This window comes from Oculina patagonica, chromosome 13 (assembly GCF_052425735.1).
Source record: "Oculina patagonica isolate OP01 chromosome 13, crgOcupat, whole genome shotgun sequence".
Lineage (NCBI taxonomy): Eukaryota > Metazoa > Cnidaria > Anthozoa > Scleractinia > Oculinidae > Oculina > Oculina patagonica.
The window spans coordinates 7189918-7205925 of record NC_135770.1 but is presented as its reverse complement, the minus strand read 5'-3'; the positions used below and the strand labels follow the sequence as shown (position 1 = coordinate 7205925).

The following is a 16008-nucleotide window of genomic DNA, read 5'->3' as shown; positions in this document are numbered from 1 at the left end:
TTCTCTTCTTATTCTAGTCTATTCTTTTCGATTCTGTTTTGTTCTAATTCTACTCTATCCAAGAGTACTCTGAAAATACCTACCCGCCATTAACTTTTCCGCAACAAACCATTCATAGATTTCCATTGTGTTATTTTACGCTACAATTGTCATTCAGCTTTACAGAACCGTACGAGCCATTTCCCACGTTTTAGGGGTACTGAAATGTCAATGAGAAACAGCGTTTTCTGAAGACTGTTATCTCCCGTGGATTACACTCGACGAGCTACTTATTTGTTAAAATTTTATTCGTACTCTTGCAGAGAAGGTTGAAGATCGAACAGAAGACACGGATATCATTCCAGTGGAAGGCAACGAATCCTCTGAGGTCAATGTGGAGGCTGTACCTCCCCAAAACTAAACGTGTTATAAACCAGTTTTCAGAGTATTTACTTTTTCTACCTTGTCCTTTTTTGATGAAACTTGTTATTTCAACGTGGAACTTTTGAAAACAGTACTGTTTGACATTCTAAGACTTCCTTGATACTTTTGTTTTCAACTAAGTAATTAACCTTCAGTCAAAACTTACATTTTAACTAAATGCTTTCTGTTAATACGTTCTGTATCTCATATTCATCTTTTACCACGTGGTATATTCTTTCGAAGTTATAACTGCCAAAGAAACTAAACAAGAAACTTAAGTGCAGTTTTTCATAATCTACGAACTTGTGGGAATTTCTTACTTCAAGAAAACAGGCAAGTAATTATTTTGTACATTTTAATCGCCTTATTTGGATAGGATGGTAAAGCTGTTCATAATTAACTAATTCTGTCCATATGGATTGACTTGTAAACGTATTCTTCCAAACCCTCCAAATAAAATGCAGGCAAGTTGACTCTTTATTGTTATTTTAACTGTTACTTCTTTATTTAGATTTATTATTTAGTTGCATGCATTGACTGTGGTCACATCAACGCCAACTACAGTAAGCTATACAAAGTCTTTAGTAACATGACGTTATTCTTAACTGTTCGTATATGTTAGGCGCGGTGGCCGAGGTTAGGGCGCCGGACTACGGATCGAGCAATTTTTTTACGCCCACTTTAGACACTTAGTTTTTTTTTTCGAATTTTATGAAAAAGGAAAAAGGAACATGTTCGATATAATGTACCCCGGGGTGGAATCGAACTCGGGTCGTCTGCCTGAAGAGCGAGTGTGATACCGCTACGCCACCGGGAGCCGGCAAATAAATTTAAACTATATATCGTGTTTCCCTTACAAATATCGATAGCTAACCGTAAACAGGCTAACCAAAGTGCATAGTAGGCTAACCGAAGTGAATAGTAAGCTAACCGGAGTGAAAAGTAGGCTAACCGGAGTGAATAGTAGGTTAACCAGAGTACATAGTAAGCTAACCGGAGTGCATAGCAGGCTAACCGGTGCTAGTTACCAGTCGACGACCGTAAGTGGCAGCCATCTTGAAGTGGGCGTAAAAAAAAATTGCCTGGATCGAGCGGTCCGATGAAGAATAAATTATGTCATTATAATGTCCTTATGACCTAATTCTTGACGACATACACGTCATAGCACCACATATATAAGATGAAAAAAAAACTAACATTTTGATTTTATGAAGTAGTGTTTTTTCTCCGTTGCAAATACATTCATTGTTTTCGCATCAACTACCCCTAAAGTTTTACGAGGACTGAAGAGTCCAAACAGCTATCTACAGTCGTGCATTTTTGACTCTCGGATTGGTGTCTATCATGTACCTGCCGCATTAAGTTTGACCATATGTGTTTATGTGGTGGGAAATTTTAATTATGTAGTTACCTATAACTTTACGTCATGTTATCCGATTGAGCTGGGGTTTTACCAGAAATAATAGAATTCTATGCGGAAAACTAATATCAAATTTTCACCATTTCTGTTTATTTCGGATGAAATAAACAAAAATAAATGGGTAATTTATCAGTCTTCTTCCTGCCAAGAATCGTTACATTCGATGCATTCTACTTCAGTCTATGGCCTAAAACTCTTCGTTTTGAAAGTTGTCGGAGCAAACGTCCTAGCAACCGACCACCATGATTATATTCACACCGGGCTTTTTTAGATCTTTTCTGACTGGGGGGGAGCTGGGTGGCTATGCAACTTCCAGAATATTTAAGCAATCACAATAAAGCCTATAGGATATATAGTATGTACAAACATCTTTCTTTTGGTGTATGGTCACGTGGAATTATGACATCATATCGCGGGACAACTACATCATGATGTCAAAACTGCAGCCGCCATCTTGGATCCGCCATTTTGAATCCGCCATCTTGGGTTTCAGAATTTTTCCAAAATGCCAGGATTCTCAGGATCCTCTTTTCTTTTACAGTGTTAGCCTCCTACGCCGTCGTTCTTAGGGGCGATCATGTTTAGAATAACTGCGTGGGAGGCTATTACAGTTTATAAAGAATATCAATTCGCCATTTCGCTATTTAGCCAAATAGGCGCGTAGGACCAGTCAAAATCGATAATTCTCTTATAGATACGATTGTTTTATCATTTTGCCATTTCGCCGTTTCGCCATCTAGGGGGTGGGGGAGGGGTAAATAGGTTTGCGGATCGACGGATTTACACTTAAAGTGCGCACGGATTGTGTATTTTTGCAAAATGTTGAGCGAATTCGAGGATTTCGAAAATACAGTGGATCGCGGATTAGCTGAGAATTTTTTGAGCGGATTTCGGACTCTTCATATTGGGAAGTTCGATATGTTGGCCGAATTGTCGCAAAAGCAAGCAATAAAATGAATCTTCTTGAAAAAATTGTTATAAAAACAACATTAACTGTCTGTTGGAGTGACACTATATTACACAAAGTTTTCAAGTAATGTGGATTCGGATTTAGCCAAAAAAATAGCACGGATTGGCGAATTTGGGTACCCCTATTCACCCCCTCTTTATTTCGTGTTTTAAACACGCCCGTCTCAGTCCTCGGCGGCTGGCAGGTTTCCTAGCTCTCCAACCCTCCAGCTGCTCCTGTTGATCCTACTCCTGGCTGCGGCAGGCCTAGTCTTTTCGTGCTGTAATTCCCGATTCCTTCAATGGCGCGCTCCTACAGGATATAAATCAAGGAAGTTGTATTCCTCGTTGCTATATCTCGTGCATGGTTTTATGAATACAACTTCCGTGATTCCCTGCAGGCGTGCGCCATAGAGGGATTCGGGCATTAAAGATGTTAAACGAAAATTTTCGCCTTCTTCTATCTGTTCCTCTTCAGTAACCTCCTTCACAAACTTCTGATTTTCCGTCATCGCAGTCTCCTCCAGTTCCCACCATCGCAGCCTTCTGATGTTCCACCTCCGCCACATTATGTTCTTCTTTTTCTGCCTGCTGATGTTCTCCAATTCCTGAATGTTTCCTGGAATTTAATAACCATAAGTTAGCCTTCGCCACTTTGGAACTTGATGACAACTTCGCCATCTTCGACTACTCTAGCTTTACACGCCACATCGCTGCCGAGTCTTGCACCTTCAAGGAATTCAACATCCATTACTGCGAAGACTTCCCCATGATGTCATGACTTTTACCCATGATGTTGACCTTTCCTCCTGTCTCCGATCTTCAAAATGTTCCACAAGACCTGTTGCATGATCCTAATTTCTTTCCGGCTGAGTTTGCTGCTGCGCCCCCTGTTTCCGCCTTTCCACTCCTTGTCTGATCTGTTTCCGCTTTTCCACTCCTTGTCTGATCTGTTTCCGCCTTTCCACTCCTTGTCTGATCTGTTTCCGCCTTTCCACTCCTTGTCTGATCTGTTTCCGCCTTTCCTGCAGTTCGTTCCTGTCCCGCTACTACTGTGCCCTGTCAGGCTTTCGCCCCGTTGTGCGATCGCCTTAGATTTGTCGTATTGCTTTACTTTGTTTAAGTGTTGTTTTCGTCCTTGTTGTAAGTATTACACGTTGTGAGTGACTGTTTCCGTTGTGTGTTTAATTTGTAGGAGGCAGGGTTCGATCCCCTGCGAAGTTGGCGGTTAGGTGCTCCTACGTTTTCGGTTTGGACCATCTCGGTGGCCTAGCACACCCGACAGGGAGATGGATTAGCTTGTCGGCCAGGAAGCATTGCAAACACTTGCTTCAGTTTGGGTGCTTTCCTGTCCAAACCCCAAAGCACGCCACAAAAGAGACCTTCGCGTCTCAATGCTGCCTGACGGCCATGTCATTCTGATGAGGCCTAACAAGGCCGAAAAAGCTGCCCATGTCTGCACTGCAACTGCCCGGGTGATGGGTTGTGTACATGCGTGAGGTCCTGGCCAGACCGTGGATTGTGATTTGTGATTTTCACTTTACATTTTGTTTTTAAATAGATAGATATATAGATAGATAGATAGATAGATAGATAGATAGATAGATAGATAGATAGATAGATAGATAGATAGATAGACAGACAGACAGACAGACAGACAGACAGACAGACAGACAGACAGACAGACAGACAGACAAACAGACAGACAGAAAGACAGACAGAAAGACAGACAGACAGACAAACAGACAAACAGACAGACACATACCGAACGGACGAACGGACAAATATATAGATATAGGGGTTCTGCTTGTGTACAAGTACTTTTTTATTTTTTATTTATTAGCAGCAGAAAACAAACAAATAAAAAACCATTAAGTGTACTATACGATAACTAGAGCACGTTACTAAAAAGTACTACAAAAAAGAATAGAAAATTGAAGAAAAACGGCAAAGCCAACAGCTTAATTCAGTTACAACAGTCACAATATTTTATAGATGCTTACAAAATTGATCACGTATTTACTAATAGTTTTGCAGTCAGTCGGGGAGAGGGGAAATAACAATTATTGATTAATTGAGTTATAATTGATACAATATATACAATTTAGAATATACTAAAACAGTGGATAGCGTTGTTCGTGCACTCTGATTGACTACTCAAACTCCAGAGATCCTTTGCTGTTAACCTATGAGCATCTCGCGCACAAAAAATTTAATCGTTGACAGAAATAAATGACTTAAAAATCATCATTTTGGGGTTATTCTGTATTACGGTTTTAGTATATACTAAAACAACTACTCACCTCAGTGTCACTTTCACTTTGGTGAATAGTTGTTCAATATGCCTTTACAATACATTTGGACGATTACAAAACTGCTCACATATTTGATTTTACCAGACGTAAAAAAGACGTACAAAATGTGCAGAATTTGATGATGTTTTCTATAAATTGGCTTGCCATATATGATATCGCGCTTATCCATACATAGGATTTTTTTGTCTGCGGGGCAAGCTCCCCACACCTTTAGGTCTCTAAGTTTTTGAGTTTCCCTGACCCCCCTATGTGTCTATGTACAGCCTAGCTTCTATAGTTTAATTGTAGCGTATATTTGGAATGAGGATCCGGCCTCAGGCCTAGTGATGTGATATTAAATCAAGTTTATTCGGCGGTTATCAGGAGAGAGTCTTTAAGCCTGTCAGCTACTCTCTTCCAAAGGGAGGATGTAAGGTGACATCAGTAACCAGAAAAGTTGGATAAATGTGTCTGAGGCACTGTGGCAAAAAGTGCAGTTTTTTGTTTCCTTTACTTCCTATTATTTTTAAACAGCAACTCGATCAGTTTGGTGCTTTTGGTGCAACTTAGTGTTATGAGGTTTGCTAGTCTCCAGTTAAAAGTATTTTCTTCATCTAAACAGTTGTCTACTAGTAGTTATGCATAAGTTATGTTCCGGAATTTTTGGCCTTCAGAGTAGAGTAATGGTTGGAGGACCAAACACTCGAAGGGATTATTTTGTTGCTGTAAGATTATTATGATAATCTCTCCTTCTCTCTTTTATGGTTAAAAAGATTAAACTGCAACTCGATCATTTTGGTACAACTTGATTGCATGCATACATAAGCATGCATAAGCTATTTTCCAGTTAAAAATGTATTCTCCGTCTTAATAATTGTCTTCTAGTAGTTCTGCATAATCCAAATCATGTAGACAGGATGTATGAGAATATAGCCAGTAAAGCTATTTGGACTCTGGGAATAACCACGGAAGGCCAAATTTAGACACACGATTTTTTTCAGGGCCTTCAGATCTAGAGTAATGTAATGGTTGGGGGACAACATTTTCGGGAAGGAATATTTTTTTCGCACGAAGTAGCGACATTATTGCCTCCTGTTCCAAATCCCATTCTAGTGTCACAAGTCACGCAGTCATTGTCGTTGTTACCAAGGATACCAATTCGAGCTTTTCCCATCGAAGAGTCATCACTAACCACGTTGAATCCCTCCCTGTTACAGTTAACGTCTAAGTAGGCGTATGAATCCATCAGAGAAATCCACGTGTTACGACCCAGTGAAGTGGCGCGTCTTTGGCCGTCAGCGATCAGTGAGTACAGAGTGCTGGCCTGCTTGTTCATGACAATGAACTTGATCTGTTGGCCGATCGTCATACCAAGACAAATCTTTGAGAAAGGTGTGTTCCAGTAGCTCGGTAACTTGGCCTCTTGTGTGTCAAAGCCAGTCTCCCATGCAGATGGGTTGTAGTAATTTTGATCGCTCCAGTACGCAGAGTCAAAGTGAAAAGTGCTCTAAAAAACAACAGATAAAAAGATCATTACAAAGTCATCCGGCTCAAGTTTACTTCCACAAATAAATAAACTTTTAAGTGTAAGAGTTGTAAGTAAAATGCAGTATTGTTAGTAGTGAAGATATTGTCAATAATTTATACGTAATTTAAGTACTGTAAGTAAAATATAGAATAGTAGGTATTGAAAGTACGTAGCGTAAAAAATGTGTAATGTGTGCTGATTGTAAAAAGAAACTCTTTAATTTTACCGTTTGCCTTACTTTTGGCCGCCTCTTAATTATTTACACCACACTGTTCAGCATTATCATTTGACGGTATCCAAACGCATGAGCAAAATTGAGTTAACATTGAAGCGATGTCGTAGTTTTGGATAATTTTGTGCTCTGGGAGCTTAACACAACAACGAATTTCTGTGCACCACGCGTGAATTAAGCACGTTTGTATAAGAGATCATAATTAATATACTGCTGAGGCAAATACGAAAATGAGGTCGACCTGATAACTGTGTTATATACCTTATTGCCATCCATCTTCATGATCGGTGTCCATCCCCCATCTCCACATCCAAAGTCCCCCATGTGACAGAAAACGGTAGTAAGTGTTGAGCCAAGAAAAAGCGTTACCAGCTGACTTTGGCTTGATCTAAAAACCAGAATAATATAGCTTCAAAAAACAAAAGCATTTCGCCGGGCAAGTAAAGTTGTGGAAGTGGAAAATTGATTTGTCCAAACTTCTCTTTGCGAACGAAGGAGTGTTTAAAACAGCGAATTATTGAATTACCAATTTGGTCAAGGATTTTGCTCTGTTTTTCCTGACTCTTATCCCTATTCAAACCGGGGGGGGGGGGGGGGGGGGGGGGGGGGCTTTTGAGGCCCGCGCTGACTTTGAATTTTTATAACTTTTTTAAGATTTAACCAAACGCTGCCAAACTTTCTGAGTTTTCCTAAAATTTATCTGGCAACAATTTGGTAGGGTTGGATGATGTGTCAGGAACTTGACATCACCACGGCAACGGCATTTTGACAGGCATGTTTTCCCAAATTTGTACTTTTCCGTGTTTCGGTTAATAAAAATCGAATTAAATGGAATTATTTTTACATTTTTACGGGTTCAAAGCACATTTTTATTTATTTTGAGTATTTTGCAGTGATTTTGGGTGGTTTTCTGGCATTTTGGAAAATTTTTGAAATCCAAGATGGCGGATCCAAGATGGCGGCTGTTTTGACATCATGATGCAATTGTCACGTGAAGTGACGTCACCATCCCACGTGTCGTATACCAAAAGAAAAAGTTTCGGACATACAATGCATCCTGTAAGTTTCATGGTGATTGCTTAAATATTCTGGAAGTTACATGGGGGAGGGAAGGAGAAGGTCCTAAAAAGCCCGGTCTGAATAGGGTTAGCAGTTAATTAAGCCCAAAATCAATTCTTGTGTCAAGTAATGTCGCCCGATCTATTCCAGTGGATTAACATCCACAAAGTGTCGTGATAGCTATAGCGTGCATTTTGCAACTAATCAACAATACGTTCTATGCTTTTGGAGTACAAGAACACTTAAAATACCGGGTTTTACTAACAGCTTAGTCGGCAAATAACGCCCGAAGACTTGTGAAATATCTATTTTTTAATTGACATTTAACGCCCTCCTCGTACCTCTCAAACGAAAAAAGTGCATATATTGCAACGGCTTTTTGCTATTGACATCAAACTAAAATATTGACTGCGCTATGACTTACCCGGATACATTATACATATCCTGGCATGACCTTAACACTGAAAGGCATAACATATTATTGGCTTTGTTAAAATTATATATAATTTGGTTTGTGCATAGCCGTCCAAGTCGAAAGAAAAAAGTGTAAGCCTTTTTCTGGTATTCTTTTTTTCTTCTTCTTTTTTTTTAATTTATTTAATTAATGCACTTTAATTACAAAAAAAAAAAAACACTTTCAAGCTACTTACATGGTTACTCTGTAAAACAAAACAATACATTATTACCTTTATTACAATACAATGTATACTCAACACTACACTACGATAACAATACATTAATTACAGTCCTGTTATTGTCGCTAGTACGTTACATTTAAATGTATAATTAACACTACACAACGATAACAATACACTACAATCATAAATTCTAACAATAACGCTATTACATTACTTACATTACAATATACCCTGCACTGTGATTACGGTACATTTCATCACAATTCTAATTTCCTATTATTTTCGCTAGCATACCAGACAAAATACGATCGAATATTAATTATTATTATTAAACATTTTTCCACTTGTCGAAGGAAGTGACTAATTTTTCCTCTTTTTTGGCTATTTGGTACTCATTTTCTGGTATTGTGTTGCCTTTTCTTCTCCACCCAGCTGTCCATATGTGTACTGGGCTGTTGCGTGGCTTAAGGTATCAGCCACCGTTAAAAAGTGCAACTTTTCTAAATTTGAGATTTTGTGATGTTCAATAAAGCTCTTCATTAGGCGTGCTTTCACAAAAATTTCACATTATTCCACAGGAAGTGCCGATGATTCGTCTTCCCTAACTTTATCTGCCCATTACAAAAGAACAAACGCACATTTCAAAAATCTGAGACACGGTTTTTTAGAGAAAGGTGTTACGAGGCAAACGCGATGTCAATCGTTTTCTTACGCTTATTTTCGGCGGGCCTGGAGCCTGAAGCTTCATTTACACAGACAGGTACTTTCGCAAAAACGTCAAAATTTTGCTTTCAGAAAATGTGTGGTTTGTAGGGGTTTGTATTAAAAACAAAAGCGCTAGAGCGATCCGCGCGTGAACGGTCCTGAAGGGTGGCTGATACCTTAAGTAAGTGGAAGCGACTCATTCGCTGAACTGTCGGAAATAATGGACTTCTTTGCCGGGTATCACAGTTATGCTAAATTTATATAATGTTGCCTTTTTAATTTTTCACGGGACATTTTGTCGATTTACTCGCAAAAATTTCCAACTTTAAGACTCACCGCAAATAACAAAAGCTAAGGTTATAAATTTATGTGTTTGGCTAAGCAGCAGTCAAAAATAGATAAGTACTTACTAGTCTGACAATGAACTCCAGCGTATCCCGCTGAACAGTTACAAACATATCCGTTAACCTGGTCAACACACGTCGCTCCGTTTTTACACGGATTACTGGAACATTCGTTGATATCTGCAAGGAAATACATCAAAGTGAAAAGGAAATTAGGTGCTTCTGACGTTATACGGCTTACGAACTAATCTTTATAGGGAGAAATAATTAGGGAGAAGTAATAATTTTAAATCTCTAGTATCTCTAAACACCAGTTTTGCTGTACAAGTTGTATGATGTTGTATTGTAAGAAATTACGAATATTGAAACATACAACAAAGGCAAAAAATCTTCGTAGATATGTTTTCAACGGTCAGAAGAACTTGTCTATATATCTCTCAATTCGCGCAATGCTGCCTGTTGAAAACGCACTACAAGGTAATGACATCATTTTTCCTTTCCTTGCTTTGCAACCTGACCAACATGACATGACTTTAAACCCCGGAAACAGTTTGTCGTGCACAACTGAACCCTATCTGATGACTTGGGACAAAACTGCTTTCAGTTAAGATTCCCTTTCAAGACTTGAATAAAGGTTTCAAGGCTCCAAGCTGTGAGGTCAATTCAATATATATATTTTTTTCATTTGTTTACATTTGAACGTCATCTCACCTGTTTCACAGTATCTTCCTGTGTAGCCGGGAACACAATCACAGTGGTATTGACTTTCACCATAGTTGACAAGGGAAGCTTGAGCACTGTGTCTTTGGACAAAATGTTAGTTAATCTTTTGGTAAACGACAAATAAAGCTAAGAAGCAAAAGAGAGGCAAAGAAGTAGGGTAACGTGCGCTGTTGGGAGGCGGGAGGGGGGGGGGGGGGGGGGGGGGAGGGAGGCCGATGACATGCGTGGCCCACCCGGATGTCGAGGGATACCTAGAAAATTGTGGGTCTCTGAAACTTTTGATCCGATCTCGAAATCTCGAAAGCCTTTGAAATGAGTCCTTCTCGCATTCTCGAACTTTTTGCCGCAAGGTCTCGGAGTCTCAGAATATTTTGTCGACCGAGGTTCACGGTTAAAATAAAAGACAAAAGGGTTTAGGAAATGTGTTCCAATTTCAAACAAAATAGGTCTTTATTCAAGCGACACGGCCAAACTGATTCGCTTCTCGTTAAAGCGGGGGCTAAGTGAATCACTTGAAGTATTCCCACTCCTTGAGCTCTAACTAAACCAACAAGTAATTTTATAAATATAAAATAATTAAAAAAGTAGATATAAATATATTGTGAATAAATTTTATGCTTTAACGTTCCCTTAAAACGAGTTTGGATCAAACAACTAAATTGCGAGCAATTGATAGCTGATAAATACGTTATTTGAAAATTGCAAAACTTAAAACAAACCCAAAGTTCGGTACGTTAAAATCTACATCATTCCATTTGCGTGTTTTCCGAACGGCGACCCAGTGATCAAACCAATAGGAAGCTAAACTGGGTGCTTAAGTTTGATGTTATCTCGAATGACTAGTGAAAGTGATTTCAATTGCTAAATTTTTCAAGTGTTGTCACACAGTATGAAAGGTGTTTTGTCTTTAAAGGTCAAATGAACAGAAATTTCGATTTTATTTTTTTATTTTTTGCCCATGTGTGTATTAAGAGCCAAATAAATATATGCCGAAGTTTCAAAGTAATTGGACATTGCATCGCAGAGATATTGCAAAATGAAAAATGCTTTTTTAGGCCTTCATTATCGTAGAGTGTTCGCAAAAGTTGTCGGAAAGATTGTCGGAAATAAAAACCTGTGACGTCATAATTGGTGTTTTTGAAGACGACCGCAGACAGAGATCCGCAGACCGCACCTTAGAATTTAATGAAATGTGTTTAAGTGACATTTCAAGCAGTTATTTCGTTCTGTTCGGTCGTTTTTCAGTTGATTGTTTGTTGGCTGTTGTTCAGAGACGCACGCGCATTGTTTTTAAATAAAATAGCTAAAGCTCAAAAATAGCTTGAGCAAGTTCAAGTTTTGTTTGCTGTCGTTTTGCATATAATGGCTGCGGTCACATCTACGACGTAACTAAAGTTTAACTTTAGTTAGTCTCAAGTTACGTGACGTCATACCTAACTGTAGTTAGTGCTTTTGGTCGACTTTGCGGTCACACCACCGCAGTTAAAGGAGAAGTTCACTCCAGAATGGCCATTTATTTTCTTTACGCCAATATAAAGTTTATACAAAGATATGTTATTCTCCAAAATTTCAGCCTCCAACGTACGATATAACCCTACGAAATCTTTCCCGAAACTCGACAACTGAACGCCGCCATCTTGGAGCTGGTAATGTATGCGTGACATCAAAGAGCTCAGCCTGAAGTTAAGCGGGAAAATTTAAATACTCGAAACTCCTTGTTTCTTCGTAGTGGCTTTTGTTTGTAAAAATGCCTGTTTATGCAGCTCCATTTTGCTCAAACAGAGCTCCAACAAATACAAAAAACAAGGAATTTCGACTATTAAAATTTTCCCACCAAACTTCAGGCTGAGCTCTTTGACGTCACGCATACATTACCAGCTCCAAGATGGCGGCGTTCAGTTGTCGAGATTTGGATAAGATTTTGTAGGGTTATAGAGAACGTTGGAGGCTGAAATTTTGGTGAATAACATATCTTTGTGTAAACTTTTTATTGGCGTAAAATAAATGGCCATTCTAGAGTGAACTTCTCCTTTAACCACAGTTAGTTCTGATTAGCCTATGGATGACGTCATAATTAAAAGAGGTTCGGGTTTTCCGTAATAGTAAACATGGTTGACGGCGAAAGCTGTCATCCTTCTTATTTCTTATTTTCGTGCAGCAAACCATCGTGGAAAATTAAGAAGTATAAGGTAAAGCTTTTAAAAGTCAAAACACCTCAAGTGTTCCTGTCAAGGGTGGATTAATGATTCCATTATTGCAAATTTGATTTCATTCTTTGCTTCAATATTCCATTCTTGAATTGAATATTTCAATGTTCAAACGGCGACTCAATTCAAAACTCGAATGTTGATTGGATTATTGTCTGGCTTCACGCGACAGGCACGTGGGAATTTGATCTGAATTTGCATAAACTAGTCAACCGTCAAATGTCACACATGGTGTTTCTCACCATTTTGTTCTTCATGTTCTTTTATTTCAACCCTATGATATTACCAAAAGAGAGGTGAGACAATTTGGCGCACTGAAAAGGCACAAAAAAAAGTGGGAAAAATGTCATTGAACCATTTTATGCAAATTAGGAAACCTTTTCAAATTGTCACGTGTCTGTCGCATGAATGAAATCAACATTCAAGTTTTGAATCGAGTCACCGTTTGAACATTGAAATATTCAATTGAAGAATGGAATATTGAAGCAAAGAATGAAATCAAATTTGCAACAATGGAATCATTAATCCACCCTTGACAGGCACGCTTGAGGTGTTTTGACTGTAACGGATGCTAGACGCCAAAGAATTCAAGCTTTATTGGTGCTTTCAAAGGCTTTTTTCGCCGTATATTTTACTTTTTATATTGCTATATGTAAAGTTTTTGTTTGTTGTTTTTTCTTCTTCCCCTCGCTTCACGCTTAATTTATATTTTGCATATTTATATATGTTCATCTCGCACGTGCGAAAGGAAATGTCACATTCTGATTGGTTGTTCGTTTGTAAACTAAAGACTTACTCATGAACCCTGCTTGGGCATAATTGTCTCGAACTTTGACAACAAGTGCGGCCTGCGAAATTGGCCTGCAGTCGTCTTCAAAAACACCAATTATGACGTCACAAACTCGTTCCATTCCTTCCATTTCAGTGCGCAGTCATTTAAAAACATTTTCGTGAAGCCTTCGGAAATCTTCGTATTTTTTGTTGTAATTCGCGCTTTAAGACTCGGAAAGCAAACTTTATTTTAATTTCACTCAAAATGGATAGTTTTAGTGTTTGGTTGATTAAAGTGACATTTTGAAATTTCTGTTCATTTGACCTTTAAAAACGGTTCCCGTTGAGGGTTCCAGCAATAGAGACAAAAATGAAGTCAGTAGCAACAAGATCTCATTGCATGGTTACAGTTTGAGTACAATTAAGAAGAACTTATTGAAACTTTAGCTCTCAAGCTGACCCCGCGAGAGAATATAAAGAATTTAAAGTCTCCATGTTTTGGTTAAAACGGACGTTTCACGTCAGTTAAAACAAAATACCACACGTGTAAAGCTTTTTTACGAGGTTTGACATTAACTTTCTCGAGAATGGATTAGAATTTAATCGCGGGGTCACTAAGAGAAATGAATTACAGTGAGATGTTTCAAATATGTATACAAAATGTTTCCGTGCTATGCGTAGGTTTTTGGTAATTTTTGGTAATTGCTCGAACTTTCCGCGGAATCCGTCTAATTAAAAAAGAGAGAATGTATATTTCGATCTGTTACTATTCGATCTATCCCAATTTTCATTACTAATTTATACTTCCACCTTATGACTAGCAATTCTTTTCCTCTTAGTGTGACAATTATTTGTTGTAGGCAATCTGGAGCTAGTTTCGATAATTGCTATATACATGTTTTTAAATTAAAATATAATTCGTCAGCGGCCTTGGCCTTGGAGTATTAAGTGAGCGTCCGTGTAAGAACCGACCACTCGATTTTCGGCCCAGAACAGAATTCCTTCAAATTTTCTGTGGAAGACAATTGATCCATATGATAAACAAAAATAGCAATATTTTGGCTTGTAGTGTTATTTGTCAATATTTTTGGCGATGATTGCTGAGAACGGTCAAAAACCGAAAAAATCATCCTGTTTCGAGTCAAATTTAGGCGTCGCGCTCAACGCGCTGAAAAATTACTCTTTAACTCAAATAAAATGAAACTTGTATATCATTTTATTTTATGTCTTGTCTATTAGTTCATGTTAAAATATTTGAAATCGGACTTAACAAAAATTAATTATGATTTTTTTTAAACACCCCATAAAGAGCCATCGCAAAAATCACGCAAACATACTGTTGGTTAGAGAAGTTTTTCTCAAAAGTTTAACGCGATCTAGAGCCCTGGACACTATCCACGAATAGTACTAGGGTTGGTGTATTAGAAACAAGAAAAAAAGTTTTGGGCACTAAGCTTTTTGAATTTTAGGAGTTTTATCAACAAGGCCTATTTTTAACGGTCGTAACGCGCGTCACGCAATTTCTTACTATTGTGTTTCCTATCTTTCCCACATAAAACAGTTGTCCGAGGGAGCAAATATTTTTGAAACTAGCTTTCTGCTCGGAAAAAGGCATGGATCATTATCAAATATCGCCCCAAAAATAAGAATTAAGAAGGTTTTAAAAATCATAGCGGCTCCGGTGTGAGTCTTTAGTTTCATCGGAAAGCTTCGAAAAAGACGTTTCCGTGATTTGGATATCATAAGGAATGAACTATGAAAAAACCCTTCGCGCATTTTGACAACGAGATTTTTAACAACGAGAAGTTTTATTCATAGTATAAAGTGCCTTAAAAAATTATGAACGGCGAATTTACATCGACTTAGGGCCTGTTTACATGGAAGGCGGGTGCCCCGGCTAACCGAGTTACCCGGCTAACCGAGCTACCCTGGGCGAGCCAACTTTTCATACGTTTCTTTAAAGAACGCATCGAAGCGTTTACATGCAAGACGGGAAACCCGCCTTGCCGGGGCACTCGGTCTGCTTGCCCGGGGCACCCTTCTAGGCGGGATAGCTTTTTGCCATGTAAACGGTTATGACCGAGCTATCCCGGCTTGCCGGGATAAGTCTTCGCGCGTTCTTAAATTAAATTTGTAGTTAATGGCATAAAATGCATAAATTCTCGACCCAAACAATGCTATTTGACCAAAATTAGATCAAATTAGTTTTCTCTGTAGGCTGGAAAATTTTTCTTTGAGCAACAGCTAATTAATTCGAAATTTTCGTAGGAATGATTATCCTAACTCACGAAACAACAAATTTAATTTCAATTTGGCGGCCAAAGACTGTTAAATTTCGATTGGATTCCTCCATAAACGGACGTACTAAAGTTCTAAGTGCTTCCACATCAAAATAAAACAGGCTTGAAGACGGCTAGCCTCGATTATTTAGTAAAAAGTCATATTTTTCTTCATTCATTTGGAGCTACATGGTTTTCCCACGCTGTGACACGCTTCAATGACGCTGTCTAATCCCGGGTAGAAGGGCTGTGAATTCTGCATGTAATGGCGGGCTATGTTTCATCCCTTCTAGCCGGGTTACTCGGTTAGCCGGGGCACCCTCCCTCCATGTAAACAGGCCCTTATATACTACGGCGAAAATCTTTGCAGGGAATGTAGATTTCAATTGGCTAACACGCTGGAATGTAAATGTTATTTTTAGGATGTCAAGTACATTAATATTTTGCCCTCCCTTTAT

The 16008-nt window shown here is 38.6% G+C and overlaps 1 protein-coding gene across 1 annotated transcript in view; it reads right to left on the bottom strand.

The window, feature by feature from the left end:
- Positions 1-16008, bottom strand: part of LOC144636909 (uncharacterized) — a 264977-nt gene that overhangs the window by 206894 nt on the left and 42075 nt on the right. Inside the window, exons 16-17 of the mRNA XM_078496110.1 lie at positions 10282-10373; positions 9653-9750 (exon numbers count right to left, since the gene is read on the bottom strand). Coding sequence (XP_078352236.1) covers positions 9653-9750; positions 10282-10373 — 190 coding nt within the window. The remainder of the gene's footprint in view (positions 1-9652; positions 9751-10281; positions 10374-16008) is intronic.